General features: G+C 45.6%; 1 protein-coding gene across 11 annotated transcripts in view; it reads right to left on the bottom strand.

Annotated features, from left to right (window-relative positions):
* Positions 1-3,089: 3,089 nt before the first annotated feature.
* The window catches only part of LOC110500891 (actin filament-associated protein 1), a 141,183-nt gene continuing 124,169 nt past the window's right edge, over positions 3,090-20,103 (bottom strand). For 4 of the 11 annotated variants that reach the window (XM_036958234.2, XM_090214878.1, XM_036958232.2 and 1 more), the window contains exons 10-18: positions 19,935-20,103; positions 19,550-19,695; positions 18,764-18,878; positions 17,660-17,926; positions 11,176-11,299; positions 8,220-8,384; positions 7,671-7,861; positions 5,990-6,157; positions 3,090-5,286 (exon numbers count right to left, since the gene is read on the bottom strand). The exon at positions 19,935-20,103 is cut by the window's right edge and continues 43 nt beyond it. In XM_036958234.2, the coding sequence (XP_036814129.2) occupies positions 5,260-5,286; positions 5,990-6,157; positions 7,671-7,861; positions 8,220-8,384; positions 11,176-11,299; positions 17,660-17,926; positions 18,764-18,878; positions 19,550-19,695; positions 19,935-20,103 (1,372 nt within the window). In that variant the 3' untranslated portion in view covers positions 3,090-5,259. The remainder of the gene's footprint in view (positions 5,287-5,989; positions 6,158-7,670; positions 7,862-8,219; positions 8,385-11,175; positions 11,300-17,659; positions 17,927-18,763; positions 18,879-19,549; positions 19,696-19,934) is intronic. The other 7 variants (XM_090214882.1, XM_090214883.1, XM_036958235.2 and 4 more) reach the window with 3 other exon arrangements.

Here is a 20,103-nt window from a genome sequence, read left to right as displayed (position 1 = left end):
CTTGGAGTTTGCCAAAAGGCACCTAAAACTCTCATACCATGAGAAACAAGATTATGTGGTCTGATGAAACCAAGATTGAACTCTTTGGCCTGAATGCCAAGCTTCACATCTGGAGGAAACCTGGCACCATCCCTACAGTGAAGCAGGGCGGTGGTGGCAGCATCATGCTGTGGGGATGTTTTTCAGCAGTATGGACTGGGAGACTAGTCAGGATCGAGGGAAAGATGAATGGAGCAAAGTACAGAGAGATCCTTGATTAAAAACCTGCCCCAGAGCGCTCAGGACCTCAGACTGGGGCGAAGGTTCACCTTCCAAAAGGACAACGACCCTAAGCACACAGCCAAGACAACACAGGAGTGACTTCGGGACAAGTCTCTGAATGTCCTTGAGTGGCCAAGCCAGAGCCCAGACTTGAACCCGATCAAACATCTCTTGAGAGACCTGAAAATAGCTGTGCAGCGATGCTCCCCATACAACCTGACAGAGCTTGAGGAGCTTGGGAGAAACTCCTCAAATACAGGTATGCCAAACTTGTGGCGTCATACCCAAGAAGACTTGAGGTTGTAATCACTGCCAAAGGTGCTTCAACAAAGTACTGAGTAAAGGGTCTGAATACTTATGTAAATGTTAATACTTATGTATTGTGTGAAGATTGCTGAGCGGAAAAAACAACGATTTAATACATTTTAGAGTAAGGCTGTAACGTAACAAAATGAGGAGTCAAAATCAAGGAGTCTGAATACTTTCCGAATGACCTGTATATTACTAGATGTGTTGAACATGTGAAGGATGTGGTGGCACAGGTGTAATGACCTCACCTGTTAACCACAGAGTTGTGGGAAGGTGATAGCTGGTGGGGGTAATGTTTTGGGGTACACCTGCCTGTGAACACCAGTGGTTATGGAATATCAGGCACTTAGATTTTAATAGAACATGCCTATATTAAACTAAGCACCTAAGTTTGCCCCATTACCACAGTTCAGAAATTGCACGGGGGAACCCCAGGTTTTACCCACCCCTACTTCTCATGCCCTTCTGCCTGCACCCGCCAGCCAATCATCCCTTCACGTCTTCCTTGGTTCAATCCCACAACCCTTATCCTTACGCCACAGACTCAATATGCACTTCTCTTTGTTTGTTTGACGTTGATAGTTGCAGAAATGTACACTAAAACGCAAGAGATGAGGCTCAAACCGACAACCGCTTGATAGCAAGGCAGGTATCAAACCCCAAAGCCACCAACTCCTTCACGGTTGAAACACCTATCTTTGACATCGACAATTGAAGAAACTAAAGAGCAAGAGATGAAGAGCTAACCCACGACCTCTTGGCTACATTGCAGGGATTTTAACCCCAGCGGCATGAACCTTTTCTCATTTGGGAAAATATCTGTACTCCGACCTCTCTCCTACGTGGCCTGGAAACCGATAAGTGGTCGAGGAGTGTGTCAATTCGTTAGTAGGCAAACAGAAGACTGTTCTCCCCTCCTCGATTGCCTAGTTTTAGCGAGGAAGCCCAAGTGTGTCCTACCGGAGTTAATTTGCAGAAGAGTTTTGAAATCTGCCACGCCACCTTTGAATCAGCTGTTGCTCATTTAAAAACATGCTACTTGCCTGTTAATTTATAACATCTTGCACAACTAGCTAAATGTGTTTTCACTTTATACATTTATTTTAAGGTTAAACCCTGTAAACATAATTTGCCTGATGACGCGCGATTGCACAAGGAGAGTCATTTCAAATAAGCACATTCTCGTCCACTTTCCATCTCCTCGATTACCTTTGACCTTTTTCAAGCGGAGGCCAGAGAGGATGCAGGAGTTGAACAAATTCAATTGCTAAAAGGCCGTTGCCCGTTCTGCTCAAATTTGTGCCGGTGCAATGATCGGCAAACTAATCTGACAGCTGATGCGTAACTGATAACGTGGTTGTCATCCTCCATTGCTTCAGACCCATCCAGATGAATCCGATCAAATGAGACAATCCCCAGCAGATCTAAAAAAAAAGCTACAGCATTATTGGGTTTATTCCTGCATTGATGGGACTAGCATGTTGTTGTTTCATCAGCTAGCAGTTAGCACGTTTTGATTGACTGTTTTCTTATATAACGTGAGAACCACAAGTATCGGGACAGTGAACATTTGTTGTTGTTGTTTTGGCGCTGTACTCCAAATTCACTTGGAATTTGGTCCCATATTCCTAGCACAATTAATGTGGACCCTACCATGATTACTTATAATCCTGAATGAATCGTGAATAACGAGTGAGAAAGTTAGAGGCATAAATATCATACCCCCAAAAATGCTAGATTAATGCGGTAGCATTAATTGTTTAAGTGTTTAAAAGCATATATTCTTATTTACAATAAAAGTGACAATACATTATCTACCATTCAAAATAATCTGAAACACAACCAAAACAGTTTATAGAGTCACAAGCTTGATGTAGTCATTGTGTGCTGGGAATATGGGACCAAATACTACATTTTTTGCTACTTTAATACACATAAGTAAATTTGTTCCCTAAAATGGGCGGACTACGTACAACAAGTGCTGTCATTTCTAAACGGTTCCCCCGACATGGATGAAAATACCCTCAAATTAAAGCAGAGTCTGCACTTTAACATCTGTCATTGTATCACTTCAAATCCAAAGTGCTGGAGTACAGAGCCAAAACAACAACAAATGGCACTGTCCCAATACATTCAGAGCTCACTGTCCCAATACATTCAGAGCTCACTGTCCCAATACATTCAGAGCTCACTGTCCCAATACATTCAGAGCTCACTGTCCCAATACATTCAGAGCTCACTGTCCCAATACATTCAGAGCTCACTGTCCCAATACATTCAGAGCTCACTGTCCCAATACATTCAGAGCTCACTGTCCCAATACATTCAGAGCTCACTGTCCCAATACATTCAGAGCTCACTGTCCCAATACATTCAGAGCTCACTGTCCCAATACATTCAGAGCTCACTGTCCCAATACTATTTCTGTCAATGCTTTGTTTTTTGAGAACATACAGATGAATAACATTTTCATGGAGTTCTGAGCTTAATTTTCAATAAACACAAGGCCTGAGAAAGGGAACATTTGTAAAGAGGTTTATTACTTTTTATATACAGCCGTTCGTCACCGAGTTGGCGACTGTCAATAGAAGTACAATGGAGTAGAAAAGTCTAAGGTGCAAAACAAACATTGTTGTTGTTTCTCCCCTACTCCCTTTACCCAAAACACCCAACCCCTCCCCTCTCTCCCCCCTCCACTCTGTTGTTTCTCCCCTACTCCCGTTACCCAATACACCCAACCCCTCCCCTCTCTCCCCCCTCCACTCTTTTGTTGTTTCTCCCCTACTCCCTTTACCCAATACACCCCCCCCCCTCCTCCTCCCATCCTGTCCCCTCCCAAAAAGCGTTGTACAGGTAAAATGGGTTCACATGTTCTGAGTGACATCATCATCTCTCTCTCTCTGCCCATTTCAGATTTGAAGTTGTTTAAACAGAAAAGAGAGGGATCCAAAAATGGACCAGATGCGTAACTCTTTCTCCCCTCCCTGTAAACCTTTCTCCTCATCTCTCCCTCATCTTGTGGTGAAGAGCTAGCTCTAACTCGCAGCCTAGTTGGACTTTGGCCGGGATCCAATCCGATCGCAAGTTATGGGCATTGAGGCTTTTTAAGGCAATGTTCCCATTCACGATAAACGCTGCATATGTCGACTCAATTGCCTTTAAAACACCACGATGCATTTAACCCGCGATGGGATTGAACCCCAACCTCAATCTGAATGAATAGAGAGGCAAAGAGGGATACAAACATGTACACTGATAATTTGAAAACAGCTGTTGGCGGCCATTTTTGTTACGCACAGCCTCATATTCCAACTAGGCCAATAAATGCACCATAAACCAGACGTTTTAAAGGTAAACGTGCCTTTGAGTAAAAATAGTAAAAACTTAGCTTGCTTGCAGTAGTACATCAACATGCTACGTCTCACCACTACAAAGCACCGTGGTTAGATTACACTGAGCAGTGTGGATATGGGAATATTTTGCAGTGTACTGTAGATGTGGTAAAATCATTACCAAAAACAGCATTAGAAATACATTAGATAAACGTGTCTGTGGTGTGTGTGTGTGTGTGTGATGTGTGTGTGTGATGTGTATGAGCTGAAACGTGTTGCTAGAGCAGCTGGAAGTTCAAGAATCCACAACCAGATTACAGTCTCTGGTTGAAGCAGAGAACACACAGTATTTCTGACCATACAGGCCTCTATTTCTAACAGTGTATTAATGATGGGGTTGGAATGTGCCTCAAGACATTTTAAAACACACACACACACACAAACTAATGCATACATACACACATAAACTAACACACACACACACACACACACACACACAGAGTGAGACCAGACCACTGGGTTATAGTGCACCACTGGCATGATTAAAAGAGCTGGCCCGAGGCTCCTGGATGTAGAAGTGTAAATACAAGAGGCTACATTACTTGAGGTTGAGGACTTTTCCAACGCCAGTGGCCAAACTCACCAGAACACCGCCACGCCTTAGTCTGACCCGCACTTTACCGAGTGGCACATTCCAAAGGCCCACTCCCAGGCATCAACCACTAAGGACTAGGAGTACTGTAGGTGTATTGTTGGTTTGATGATTTGAAAATCATCTGGATTGCCCAACAGTGATACTAACGGCTGGATCCAGATGCTGTGGACATTAGTGGCACAGTGCAGTTCCTGTTCTAAAGAGAGGGAGCTATACAATACAACAAGCATTAAATATTATCAACATAAATAATCACAAGGATGCTAGTATTTACCTAAGAAACATTTACAAATAAATATGCACTTGATTTTGGAACCCCACGAGTTGTAGAAACCTGATTGTTTTATGTGATGGAGAAACAGGCAACAAGAGACTGTATGAAAGGGGATGACTGCAAAACAAAAACGAACAAAAAAACACAAGATTGGGCGATACAAAAGCACACGACAGAGTAGTTGAAACATGACATGGTATTACACAATGGTACGCTAGAAAAAGACTGCTAGTTCTTTATGTCCAGGAAATAAAGTAGACAAAAAAAAAAAATCAGCATTGTCTTGATCGTCTCTCTGTTTGGCTATGCTTGTAGTGTACTCCTCTTCAACCTTCCTCCCCATACGAACTGATTTAAATAAATATATACACGCATTAAAATAAAATAGAAAGCTAATAAGATAGGACTGTTGTGAACAGAGTTGTTGCTCATGTGCCAGTCTTCATCTCCCATTCCTGCAACAAAGGGAGCGTTGAGTGAGTTGAGATATAAATATATACATGCAAATACGACAGTTACACGCAAATTCAGTGCAGTCATTAGATTGGGATGAGAGTGTGTGTGTGTGTCAGATGTGTGGTAATACAGGTGAATGAGTGCAGAGGATGTTTTGAGTGTGTGTGTGTTATTTTTTAAATGTATTTTATCTTTATTTAACTAGGCAAGTCAGTTAAGAACAAATTATTTTCAATGACGGCCTGGGAACAGTGGGTTAACTGCCTGTTCAGGTGCAGAACGACAGAGTTGTACCTTGTCAGCTTGGGGATATGAACTTGCAACCTTTCGGATACTAGTCCAACGCTCTAACCACTAGGCTACCCTGTGTGTGTGTGTGTGTGTGTGTGTGTGTGTGTGTGTGTGTGTGTGTGTGTGTGTGTGTGTGTGTGTGTGTGTGTGTGTGTGTGTGTGTGAATGCAGGAGTGTGTAAACGCAGGTGTGTATGTGTGTGTCAGAAGAGGCTGGTGGGAGGAGCTATAGGAGAATTGGCTCATTGTAAGGGCTGGAATGGAATGGAATCAAATGTGGTTTCCATATGTTTGATGTGTTTGATACCGTTCCATTCATTCTAATCTGTTCCAGAAATTACAATGAGCCCCTCCTCCAATAGCTCCTCCCACCAGCCTCCACTGGTGTGTGTTCTCCGTAACTCTGTCCCACCTTTGCCTTCTTGAGGACATGGCCGCGGACGGCCGAGGGTTTCTGATTGGTCGTTCTGCGGAGGAGGGAGGCACTGTTGACGGGCAGAGTAGAACAGCTCTCTGTGTCGCTGGTGTCACAGCTGGAGATGGGAGAGTTCTCTAGGGTACGCCTCAGCAACACTGGGGACTGGACACACAGATACACACCATTCAGAGTCGGCAGCAACATTTGCAACAGCCTGTTTCTCATGAGTATGTTGGGCGTATTGACACAGTGAAGAGACTATAAATGACTGTAATCACGCTGGACACAGTGAAGAGATTATAACTAATTTATCAAGCTGGACACAGTGAAGAGACTATAACTAATTTATCAAGCTGGACACAGTGAAGAGACTATAACTAACTTATCAAGCTGGACACAGTGAAGAGGCTATAAATGACTGTAATCAAGCTGGACACAGTGAAGAGGCTATAAATGACTGTAATCAAGCTGGACACAGTGAAGAGACTATAAATGACTGTTATCAAGTTGGACACAGTGAAGAGACTAAATGACTGTAATCAAGCTGGACACAGTGAAGAGGCTATAAATGACTGTAATCAAGCTGGACACAGTGAAGAGACTAAATGACTGTAATCAAGCTGGACACAGTGAAGAGACTATAACTAACTTATCAAGCTGGACACAGTGAAGAGACTAAATGACTGTAATCAAGCTGGACACAGTGAAGAGGCTATAAATGACTGTAATCAAGCTGGACACAGTGAAGAGACTATAAATGACTGTAATCAAGCTGGACACAGTGAAGAGACTATAAATGACTGTTATCAAGCTGGACACAGTGAAGAGATTATAACTAATTTATCAAGCTGGACACAGTGAAGAGACTATAAATGACTGTAATCAAGCTGGACACAGTGAAGAGACTATAACTAACTTATCAAGCTGGACACAGTGAAGAGACTATAACTAACTTATCAAGCTGGACACAGTGAAGATACTATAAATGACTGTTATCAAGCTGGACAGAGTGAAGAGATTATAGATTACTTATCAAGCTGGACACAGTGAAGAGACTATAACTAACTTATCAAGCTGGACACAGTGAAGAGACTATAAATGACTGTTATCAAGCTGGACACAGTGAAGAGATTATAAATGACTGATATCAAGCTGGACAGAGTGAAGAGACTAAACATGACTGTTATCAAGCTGGACACAGTGAAGAGACTATAAATGACTGTTATCAAGCTGGACACAGTGAAGAGATTATAAATGACTGATATCAAGCTGGACAGAGTGAAGAGACTAAACATGACTGTTATCAAGCTGGACACAGTGAAGAGACTATAAATGTAGGTCAATTATCTTTTCTGCACAGGTTTGATTTAGTTTTAGTCATTTCAATTTAGTTTTTTTCTAGGCTAAATGTTTTTGTCTGTTCACTTTTCAAGAGAAGGAAGCCATTGTACAGTACTGAGACTCAACCATGGTTCATAGACATGGTAGAGACAGCCAGAACAGGACTTAATGGTTCCTCTCTAGGTTTCTTCCTAGGTATCTGCCTTCCAAGGAGTTTTTTCTAGCCACTGGGCTTCTGCCTCCGCATTGCTTGCTCTTTGGTGTTTAAGTCTGGGCTTCTGTAAGGCACTGATGTAAAAAGGGATTCATAAAATAAACGTGACCGAGGTCTGACCTGTGGGCTGGAGGTGCCAGACTTGGGCTCGATGGTGAGTCCCAGAGTGACTCCTCCGTTCAGGGCCTTCTTCAGACTCTCCTTGACCTCTGTCATCTCCAGCTCCAGGCTCACCCGCTCGTCCTCCTTCAGCTTGCACTCGTCCTCCACCTTTTTCAGCTGCTCCGCCAGGGACCCAGCGGAGCGCTTAGCTGCGTGAAGGAGGAAAGGTAGAGGAAGGAGGTTTTAGAATGGGTCACAGCACTACCATACCATTTCTCAGTATCTATCTTTCCTTGATTTGTAGTTTATTGAGAAGTCAGTCAGAAAAAGAACATCTGACTCCCATCTCTCCACCTCCAAACCCTTCTTCCATCCTGCACCCCTCAATCCTAAATCTAACCCTCCCATCCATAACTCCACTAAACACCACTCACTACTAACCCTCCCATTATCTCCATCTTACACTACTTTCACTCCCACCTCTCTCTCTTCTCTCTACCTTGGTAGAAGCAGTGTGTGTGTGTGTGTGTGTGTGTGTGTGTGTGTGTGTGTGTGTGTGTGTCGTACCGGTGCTGGCCTCCATGGCGGTGCGCAGGTCTTTCCTGTCCTTCTTCAGCTGGGTCAGACGGTTCCTGATGTCCTGCTTTCTGTTGATTAGCTCCTCCTCTTTAGCCTGCAGCATCTTGGCGTCCGCCTCCACACGGTTCTTACCGTACTTATACTGCTCTGCACCTACAGGACAGAGAGGAGAGAGGAGTTATATACACACTACATGACCAAAAGAACGTGGACACCTGCTTGTTGAACATCTCATTCCAAAATCATGGGCATTAATATGGAGTTTGTCCCCCCTTGCTGCTATAACAGCCTCCACTCTTCTGGGAAGGCTTTCCACTGGATGTTGGAACATTGCTGCGGGGACTTGCTTCCATTCAACCACAAGAGCATTAGTGAGGTCGGAAACTGATGTTGCGCGATTAGGACTGGCTCGCAGTCGGCATTCCGATGAGGTTGAGGTCAGGGCTCTGTGTAAGTCAGTCAAGTTCTTCCACACCGATTTTGACAAACCATTTCTGTATGGACCTTGATTTGTGCACAGGGGGCATTGTCATGCTGAAACAGGAAAGGGCCTTTTCCCCCAAACTGTTGCCAGAAAGTTGGAAGCACAGAAATGCACTAGGCGGTCCCGTTCTTTGAGTTTGCGTGGCCTACCACTTCACGGCGGAGCCATTGTTGCTCATCTAGAATGTAATTTTATGCTGTAGCATTAAGATTTCCCTTCACTGGAACTAAGGGGCCCAAACCATGAAAAACAGCCCCAGACCATTATTCCTCCTCCACCAAACTTTACAGTTGGCACTATGCATTGGGGCAGGTAGCATTCTCCTGGCATCCACCATACCCAAATTAATCCGTCGGACTGCCAGATGGTGAAGCGTTATGCAGAGATTTACACCACTCCAGCCGACATTTGGCATGGTGCATGGTGATCTTAGGATTGTGTGCGGCTGCTTAGCCATGGAAACCCATTTCATGAAGCTCCCGACGAACAGTTATTGTGCAGACATTGCTTCCAGAGGCAATTTGGAACTCGGTAGTGAGTGTTGTAACCGAGGACAGACGGTTTATACGCTCTACACACTTCAGCGGTCCCATTCTGTGAGCTTATGTGGCCTACCACTTCACGGCTGAGCCGTTGTTGCTCCTAGACGATTCCACTTCCCAATAACAGCACTTACATTTGACCGGGGCAGCTCTAGCAGGGAAGTAATTTGCCGAACTTGTTGGAAAGGTGGTATCCTATGACAGTGTCACGTAGAAAGTCACTGAGCTCTTCAGTACGGGCCATTCTACTTCCAATGTTTGTCTATGGAGATTGCATGGCTGTGTGCTCCATTTTATACATCTGTCAGCAACGGGTGTGGCTGAAATAGCCGAATCCACTCATTTGAAGGGCTGTCCACATACTTCTGTATATATAGTGTACCTTCACACCATTAAAACCAAACAGTGTGGGGAAATGGGCAATGGAAGGGAGGAGAGAAGGGGAGAAGGAGGGATTAGGGGGAGGGGGAAGGGGCGATTTGGGAAAAAGAGGGATTAGGGGGAAGGAGGAATTAGGGGGAGAATAGAATCAGAGAGGAGGTGAGGAATGGAAGGAAATAACAGGGGATGAGAGGAATGGGAGGGGAGAACAGGGGATGAGAGGAATGATGAAGAGAGAACAGGGGATGAGAGGAATGATGAAGATAGAACAGGGGATGAGAGGAATGATGAAGAGAGAACAAGGGATGAGAGGAATGATGAAGAGAGAACAGGGGATGAGAGGAATGATGAAGAGAGAACAGGGGATGAGAGGAATGGGAGTGGAGAACAGGGGATGATAGGAATGGGAGGGGAGAACAGGGGATGATAGGAATGGGAGGGGAGAACAGGGGGAGGGAGAGGAGAAAGAACCGACCAATGGTTCAACCAATGAACCAACCAATGCTCATCAGAGTTCATAAACTGACCAGAAACTCAGTGAACCCAAACCTCAGCCCAGAAATACCTGTTAATGACCCAGAAGAGGGTAGGGTCCAACCCTGCTGGAAAATAATAACCTGAATAAGAAGCCTGAAGCCACAGAGGCCACTGGAGCCTCTCCACACCACGAATGACGACTGTGTGTGTGTGTGTGTGTGTGTGTGTGTGTGTGTGTGTGTGTGTGTGTGTGTGTGTGGGCGCGCTCCTCACTAGAGCATTAGCCTTTACGAAGGACTGTATACTCATTCAAACCACCACTTGACATCTTCAACCATCGATACACCGATAAGGGCCTATTTTAGCTTGAGATGAAACAATGATTGTGTAACAGACACTGAATCCAAAATGTCTTGAGAAAGCGGGTTGAAAACGGTCGTAGATCAAGCATTACTGAATAGACACAGCCCTCCATCATACAGATTAGCCCCACCAGGGACCACTCTGTCCCCTGGCCAAATATGTGCCAGTTCATGCAGCTATTTAAATGAATGTTGGTTTGGTCTGGATATGTAGTGACAGTCATCCACAAGGCTGGGTTTTTACCACGGATGCTTTCTAAGAAACTGTATTAGCTCCACCCAAAATATGTCTGCTCCTGCTGCTTCACCTACTGTCAGTTGGGAATTCCGGCATTTTCCGGGTTATTGTGGTGTTTCAGTTTTCCTAGAAAGCGATCAGTGGTGTGTTTGACTGAAGAGTGGGGAGCCAGACTTCGTGTCTACTAAGACCAGGCTACTGCTGTATATCACAGCCAGTGGCTGGTATAACGATGACTGGAAGTGACAGGCTAGCACTAGATGAATTAACATGCCAGTACTGGGTGTCATGATTTGCAGACTCTAATGTACTCATGGGAATGTGTCTCTATTGCACACACACACACACACACACACACACACACACACACACACACACACACACACACACACACACACACACACACACACACACACACACACACACACACACACACACACACACACACACACACACTTACTGGAGTTGTTGCGTTTCACAGATGCTGTTCCATTGGTTGTTCCATTGGTCTTCTTGGCCTGGTTCTTGTCCACCTTCTGTTTAGACGCTGTCCCATTGGTCACTGGGACCTTTTTTCCCTTCAGCTGATTGGTTGAGAAGGAGGAACAGAGAACATCTATTCATAATCTGGTGGAAATGCACAGTCTTAAAACTGCTAAGTATAATTTGCACATATAATGAAAACCATGAAGTGAACAGACAGTTAAAATGGCTACAAAAACCACTTCAATAAAAATCCACAATGTCCACCAAACTCCCCAGGTGGATATGATCATGAGAACGTCTCTGTGCACAGCTGTACAAACACATTTTAAGTTAAACATAACACAGTAATCCCAGCGTTGGGCTAAACCAGTCCTACTGTACTGTATTACCCCTGCAGTGTGTGTGTAACTGTGTGTCTGATGACAATGAAAGGTTCATCTGAGGACGGGCACACACACACACACACACCCAAGCTCTGCTGGGAAACAGCAACTCTACAACACCATGTGATGCCTAATGTGTGTAACAGTGCTGGGTGCCACGTTCAGTACATGTCAGGTTCATGTAGACCAGGGGCATCAACGTCATACCATGGAGGGCCTAGTGTCTGCTGCTTTCAGCTTTTTCCTTTCAATTAAGACCTAGACAACCAGGTGAGGAGAGCTCCTTACTAATCAATGACCTTAATTCATCAATCAAGTACAAGGGAGGAGCCGAAAACCAGCAGACACTCTGCCCTCCGTGGAATGAGTTGGACACGTGCTGTAATGTCTTTACAAATATAAAATAATGACATAATGTGGAGGTGATGGTCAGTGTAAAGGCAAGGAGTAGTGTGAACATACTGAGGACACACACACACACACACACACACACACACACACACACACACACACACACACACACACACACACACACACACACACACACACACACACACACACACACACTGCTCTGAGAGATACGCAGCCTAAGCCACTGCAGCTATTTGACCCCCCCTACTTCTCTCAGTTAATATCAAGGCCTCTAGCTAAGGTTTGCTAAAGAGTGCATGGTCAACGACCCTAACTCCCATACACTCAAAACTGGACATTTTACGAGGGGCTCAATACGCTTGTAACACCATTCCTCTGCATAGCCATGTTTTTAATCACATTACTAAGAGACACACTACAGTAGGACTAAGCCAGCAGGGATTTTGAGGATAATGTCTGGAAACCTAGATTCTGGGTGGCCAGTATCAACACCATTATATTAAAACAAAGCATGTCTCTGCAGGAATAACACATGTAACAAGATTTGAGACTCAAATTACATTATTTAATCCTTCTCCAATCACCTCCTCTCTACGTACAGTATCTCTGTCCAATCCCCTCCTCTCTACATACAGTATCTCTGTCCAATCCCCTCCTCTCTACATACAGTATCTCTGTCCAATCCCCTCCTCTCTACATACAGTATCTCTGTCCAATCCCCTCCTCTCTACATACAGTATCTCTGTCCAATCCCCTCCTCTCTACATACAGTATCTCTGTCCAATCCCCTCCTCTCTACATACAGTATCTCTGTCCAATACCCTCCTTCTCTACGTACAGTATCTCTGTCCAATCCCCTCCTCTCTACATACAGTATCTCTGTCCAATCCCCTCCTCTCTACATACAGTATCTCTGTCCAATCCCCTCCTCTAGACATACAGTATCTCTGTCCAATCCCCTCCTCTCTACATATAGTATCTCTGTCCAATCCCCTCCTCTCTACATACAGTATCTCTGTCCAATCCCCTCCTCTCTACATACAGTATCTCTGTCCAATCCCCTCCTCTCTACATACAGTATCTCTGTCCAATCCCCTCCTCTCTACATACAGTATCTCTGTCCAATCCCCTCCTCTAGACATACAGTATCTCTGTCCAATCCCCTCCTCTCTACATACAGTATCTCTGTCCAATCCCCTCCTCTCTACATACAGTATCCCTGTCCAATCCCCTCCTCTCTACATACAGTATCTCTGTCCAATCCCCTCCTCTCTACATACAGTATCTCTGTCCAATCCCCTCCTCTAGACATACAGTATCTCTGTCCAATCCCCTCCTCTCTACATATAGTATCTCTGTCCAATCCCCTCCTCTCTACATACAGTATCTCTGTCCAATCCCCTCCTCTCTACATACAGTATCTCTGTCCAATCCCCTCCTCTCTACATACAGTATCTCTGTCCAATCCCCTCCTCTCTACATACAGTATCTCTGTCCAATCCCCTCCTCTCTACATACAGTATCCCTGTCCAATCCCCTCCTCTCTACATACAGTATCTCTGTCCAATCCCCTCCTCTCTACATACAGTATCCCTGTCCAATCCCCTCCTCTCTACATACAGTATCTCTGTCCAATCCCCTCCTCTCTACATACAGTATCTCTGTCCAATCCCCTCCTCTCTACATACAGTATCTCTGTCCAATCCCCTCCTCTAGACATACAGTATCTCTGTCCAATCCGCTCCTCTCTACATACAGTATCCCTGTCCAATCCCCTCCTCTCTACATAGAGTATCTCTGTCCAATCCCCTCCTCTAGACATACAGTATCTCTGTCCAATCCCCTCCTCTCTACATACAGTATCTCTGTCCAATGCCCGCCTCTCTACATACAGTATCTCTGTCCAATCCCCTCCTTCTCTACGTACAGTATCTCTGTCCAATCCCCTCCTTCTCTACGTACAGTATCTCTGTCCAATCCCCTCCTCTAGACATACAGTATCTCTGTCCAATCCCCTCCTCTCTACATACAGTATCTCTGTCCAATCCCCTCCTCTCTACATACAGTATCTCTGTCCAATCCCCTCCTCTAGACATACAGTATCTCTGTCCAATCCGCTCCTCTCTACATACAGTATCCCTGTCCAATCCCCTCCTCTCTACATAGAGTATCTCTGTCCAATCCCCTCCTCTAGACATACAGTATCTCTGTCCAATCCCCTCCTCTCTACATACAGTATCTCTGTCCAATCCCCGCCTCTCTACATACAGTATCTCTGTCCAATCCCCTCCTTCTCTACGTACAGTATCTCTGTCCAATCCCCTCCTTCTCTACGTACAGTATCTCTGTCCAATCCCCTCCTCTAGACATACAGTATCTCTGTCCAATCCCCTCCTCTCTACATACAGTATCTCTGTCCAATCCCCTCCTCTCTACATACAGTATCTCTGTCCAATCCCCTCCTTCTCTACATACAGTATCTCTGTCCAATCCCCTCCTCTCTACATACAGTATCTCTGTCCAATCCCCTCCTCTCTACATACAGTCTCTCTGTCCAATCCCCTCCTCTCTACATACAGTATCTCTGTCCAATCCCCTCCTTCTCTACATACAGTATCTCTGTCCAATCCCCTCCTTCTCTACATACAGTATCTCTGTCCAATCCCCTCCTCTCTACATACAGTCTCTCTGTCCAATCCCCTCCTCTCTAAATACAGTATCTCTGTCCAATCCCCTACTCTCTACATACAGTATCTCTGTCCAATCCCCTCCTCTCTACATACAGTATCCCTGTCCAATCCCCTCCTCTCTACATTCAGTATCTCTGTCCAATCCCCTCCTCTAGACATACAGTATCTCTGTCCAATCCCCTCCTCTCTACATACAGTATCTCTGTCCAATCCCCTCCTCTCTACATACAGTATCTCTGTCCAATCCCCTCCTTCTCTACATACAGTATCTCTGTCCAATCCCCTCCTCTCTACATACAGTATCTCTGTCCAATCCCCTCCTCTCTACATACAGTCTCTCTGTCCAATCCCCTCCTCTCTACATACAGTATCCCTGTCCAATCCCCTCCTTCTCTACATACAGTATCTCTGTCCAATCCCCTCCTTCTCTACATACAGTATCTCTGTCCAATCCCCTCCTTCTCTACATACAGTATCCCTGTCCAATCCCCTCCTCTCTACATACAGTATCTCTGGCCAATCCCCTACTCTCTACATACAGTATCTCTGTCCAATCCCCTCCTCTCTACATACAGTATCTCTGTCCAATCCCCTCCTCTAGACATACAGTATCTCTGTCCAATCCCCTCCTCTCTACATACAGTATCCCTGTCCAATCCCCTCCTCTCTACATAGAGTATCTCTGTCCAATCCCCTCCTCTAGACATACAGTATCTCTGTCCAATCCCCTCCTCTCTACATACAGTATCTCTGTCCAATCCCCTCCTCTCTACATACAGTATCTCTGTCCAATCCCCTCCTTCTCTACGTACAGTATCTCTGTCCAATCCCCTCCTTCTCTACGTACAGTATCTCTGTCCAATCCCCTCCTCTAGACATACAGTATCTCTGTCCAATCCCCTCCTCTCTACATACAGTATCTCTGTCCAATCCCCTCCTCTCTACATACAGTACCTCTGTCCAATCCCCTCCTTCTCTACATACAGTATCTCTGTCCAATCCCCTCCTCTCTACATACAGTATCTCTGTCCAATCCCCTCCTCTCTACATACAGTATCTCTGTCCAATCCCCTCCTTCTCTACGTACAGTATCTCTGTCCAATCCCCTCCTTCTCTACATACAGTATCTCTGTCCAATCCCCTCCTCTCTACATACAGTATCCCTGTCCAATCCCCTCCTCTAGACATACAGTATCTCTGTCCAATCCCCTCCTTCTCTACGTACAGTATCTCTGTCCAATCCCCTCCTCTCTACATACAGTATCTCTGTCCAATCCCCTCCTCTAGACATACAGTATCTCTGTCCAATCCCCTCCTTCTCTACATACAGTATCTCTGTCCAATCCCCTCCTCTAGACATACAGTATCCCTGTCCAATCCCCTCCTTCTCTACATACAGTATCTCTTTCCAATCCCCTCCTCTCTACATACAGTATCTCTGTCCAATCCCCTCCTTCTCTACGTACAGTATCTCTGTCCAATCCCCTCCTCTCTACATACAGTATCTCTGTCCAATCCCCTCCTCTCTACATACAGTATCCCTGTCCAATCCCCTCCTCTCTACATACAGTATCTCTGTCCAATCCCCTCCTTCTCTACATATAGTATCTCTGTCCAATCCCCTCCTTCTCTACATACAGTATCTCTGTCCAATCCCCTCCTTCTCTACATACAGTATCTCTGTCCAATCCCCTCCTCTGTACATACAGTATCACTGTCCAATCCCCTCCTCTCTACATACAGTATCCCTGTCCAATCCCCTCCTCTAGACATACAGTATCTCTGTCCAATCCCCTCCTCTCTACATACAGTATCTCTGTCCAATCCCCTCCTCTAGACATACAGTATCCCTGTCCAATCCCCTCCTCTAGACATACAGTATCTCTGTCCAATCCCCTCCTTCTCTACATACAGTATCCCTGTCCAATCCCCTCCTCTCTACATACAGTATCCCTGTCCAATCCCCTCCTCTCTACATACAGTATCTCTGTCCAATCCCCTACTCTCTACATACAGTATCTCTGTCCAATCCCCTCCTCTCTACATACAGTATCCCTGTCCAATCCCCTCCTCTCTACATACAGTATCTCTGTCCAATCCCCTCCTCTAGACATACAGTATCTCTGTCCAATCCCCTCCTCTCTACATACAGTATCTCTGTCCAATCCCCTCCTCTCTACATACAGTATCTCTGTCCAATCCCCTCCTTCTCTACATACAGTATCTCTGTCCAATCCCCTACTCTCTACATACAGTATCTCTGTCCAATCCCCTCCTCTCTACATACAGTATCCCTGTCCAATCCCCTCCTCTCTACATACAGTATCACTGTCCAATCCCCTCCTCTCTACATACAGTATCCCTGTCCAATCCCCTCCTCTAGACATACAGTATCTCTGTCCAATCCCCTCCTCTCTACATACAGTATCTCTGTCCAATCCCCTCCTCTAGACATACAGTATCCCTGTCCAATCCCCTCCTCTAGACATACAGTATCTCTGTCCAATCCCCTCCTTCTCTACATACAGTATCCCTGTCCAATCCCCTCCTCTCTACATACAGTATCCCTGTCCAATCCCCTCCTCTCTACATACAGTATCTCTGTCCAATCCCCTACTCTCTACATACAGTATCTCTGTCCAATCCCCTCCTCTCTACATACAGTATCTCTGTCCAATCCCCTACTCTCTACGTACAGTATCTCTGTCCAATCCCCTCCTCTCTATATACAGTATCCCTATCACCTCTCAATTAGCAAATAATTGCTCTCTGTTTTAATTCATATTTAGTTAAAGAGAGAGTTCACGCCAAAATCACAAAGTTATTCGATGGAATTTAGATGGTGTCATTGGCATTTGGGTCTATACAAGAAATGTCACAAGGGTCCCAACATCTTTTAGGTATGAAAATGTTTGATAAACGTTGACTTTGAAGTGAACTATCCATTTGATATGAAAGAGAAGAGTTCAGTGTTAGGGTAGCATAAATGTTAGGAAAGCAGTGCGTTAGTCACCTGAGCAACGGCTTTAGTGTTAGTGTTAGCCGAGGAAGCGGAGGAAGAGGAGAGGAGTTTGGATTTGACAGGGCCAGGGGTTTTGTAGTGGCTGGAGGAAGAGGAGGAGGAGGATGATGCCAGACGACTGGGCTTGGGGGAGTAGCGGGCAGCCAGCTTGGGCGAAGGCATGTTCTCATACAGGTCGGGGTCAGTGTTCTCATACAACACCTCCTCTCTCAGACGTCGCCCTCCGGTGGCAGGGCTGGAGTACAGCGCCTCAGGGTCCTTACGATAGAGGAAGGTATGCAAAGAGGAGAGGAGAGAAGAGGAGAGAAGGGGAGAGGAGAGAAGAGGAGAGGAGAGAAGGGGAGAGGAGAGAAGGGGAGAGGAGAGAAGGGGAGAGGAGAGAAGAGAAGGGGAGAGGAGAGAAGGGGAGAGAAGAGGAAAGGAGAGGAGAGAAGGGAGAGGAGAGGAGAGAAGGGGAGAAGAGAGAAGGGGAGATAAGAGGAGAGAAGAGAAGAGGAGAGAAGAGGAGAGAAGGGGAGAGGAGAGAAAAGGAGAGGAGAGAAGGGGAGAGAAGGGGAGAGGAGAGAAAAGGAGAGGAGAAAAGGGGAGAGGAGAGAAGGGGAGAGAAGAGGAGAGGAGAGAAGGGGAGAGGAGAGGAGAGAAGGGGAGAGGAGAGGAGAGAAGGGGAGAGAAGGGGAGAGAAGAGGAGAGGAAATATAAAGAGAAAGAAAATGATAAGAGAGAAGGGAAGATGAAAATGTGAAACAGAGTGAACAAAGGAGCCAGCAAATGAGACGATAAAAGGGGGGAGGAGAAGAGAAAAAGAAGAGAGGACACCAAAGGGTTGATGTTGTTGTTACAGACCAGTGAGTTGGAGCAGGGGCACGTACTTGAAAGTTGCACAATAATTGAATCAGAGGGATGAGCATGGGAAAGAGGGAGCGAGAGAGGATGAGAAACAGAAAGATGTCCCTGATGCAAGCCATCACAATGTAGCATCCAGACAGGAGATGGAGAGATACTGCTCCCATTTGTTTTATATATCGATATTTTGTTTAATTTCTCTCTCTGTGTGTGTGTGTGTGTGTGTGTGTGTGTGTGTGTGTGTGTGTTTACCGTTCCATTGATGGGCACATCATCATAGTGCAGTGCCATTCCAGAGGGACATGCGTAACTGTTGGCAGGGTTGTCCAGATAAGGGTTGGGAGATACAGCACGTTTACTAGTGAAGCTGAGGAGGACACTGAGTTACTATACACGTGACAACACAAGGACAAATGACACCTTCCCCTCATAATCCTAGTCATCTATAGAAATGTAGAGCCCTATTGGGAATAAGGAGAGAATTTGCCTTTAAGGACCCTTATAGCTGTTGTCTCATAGTGTCCCCATCATACAAATAACAGACCAATCATGTTGTAGTCCAGTTGATATTGAAACTCTTCATCCAGCCCTTTGCTATGTGTGTTGTGTTTTGTTTGTGTGGGCAGGACTGGACTGCACACAGTGCTCTGGTGAAAACAATGCTGGTAAGAGAGTGACTCACATCCTCTGAGGGAAAACATTGATCCAGAGTCGTGCATTCCTAACTGAACAGGGGCTGAGGGGTTTTTCAAAACCCCATAGTGGACACATACCATCATGCACTCGCCCCGTCTGTCATACAACGCTTGCCTTTTTGGTGGATTTCAAAACGCGTGCACACACGACCACCATACCCACCAACCCATCTTTAAGAAAATATAGATATTTCCTTTTTACTTTTTTTACACCAGATATAAACATACGAATAACAGCTTACAGACAAACACAAACAACGACTACATCTCATCAGCCCAGAACTGCATGCTCACAGCCCATCTGGAAAACAAAATTACCCCTATGTGTGTGTGTGTGTCTCACCAGAAGGACTGCTTGGCCAGCTGGATAACGTTTGCGGTAGTCTCTACATCTATGTAATCGTAATGTAAGGCAGCAGGGTCTGTGATAGAGCCTGTTTCAGCTAGCAGCATCCCTAGCCACCGACCCATGACCTCTGAGGAGGACGCCTGGAGAGAACAGGAGGGTTTAGAGAGATCCAGCACTATTTTATATCACAGTCAAACTATCACATGACCACAAAGCTACTCACTAGCTAGTTAGTGCATTTGAGGGTGTGGGAAGATGCCCCTTGGGCGCTGATTTAAGGTCAGATCTGATGACATTAAGGTTCAGATTTGGAGTGGTGGGTAAGCTGATCCCAGATCTGAATCTATGACCAACTTCCACCCATTGACCACCAACCTACCTCCAGTACAGCCACCTCCTGTCCGTTGCGGAGAAGGCGGAAGGCGAAGGGGTGTTTGGAGTCCAGTCCGGGGCTGACCTCGCAGCCTCTGAGGGGCAGGCTGGCCGTGTGGGTCTTCAGATCAGTACGGTCCTTATGAAGCAGCAGCTGGTTGTCCTTCAGACGACAC

The sequence above is a fragment of the Oncorhynchus mykiss genome, chromosome 21, assembly GCF_057628025.1.
Source record: "Oncorhynchus mykiss isolate SJ-2025 chromosome 21, ASM5762802v1, whole genome shotgun sequence".
Lineage (NCBI taxonomy): Eukaryota > Metazoa > Chordata > Actinopteri > Salmoniformes > Salmonidae > Oncorhynchus > Oncorhynchus mykiss.
The sequence above is the reverse complement of the archived record's forward strand: the minus strand, read 5'-3'. Positions and strand labels throughout refer to the sequence as shown.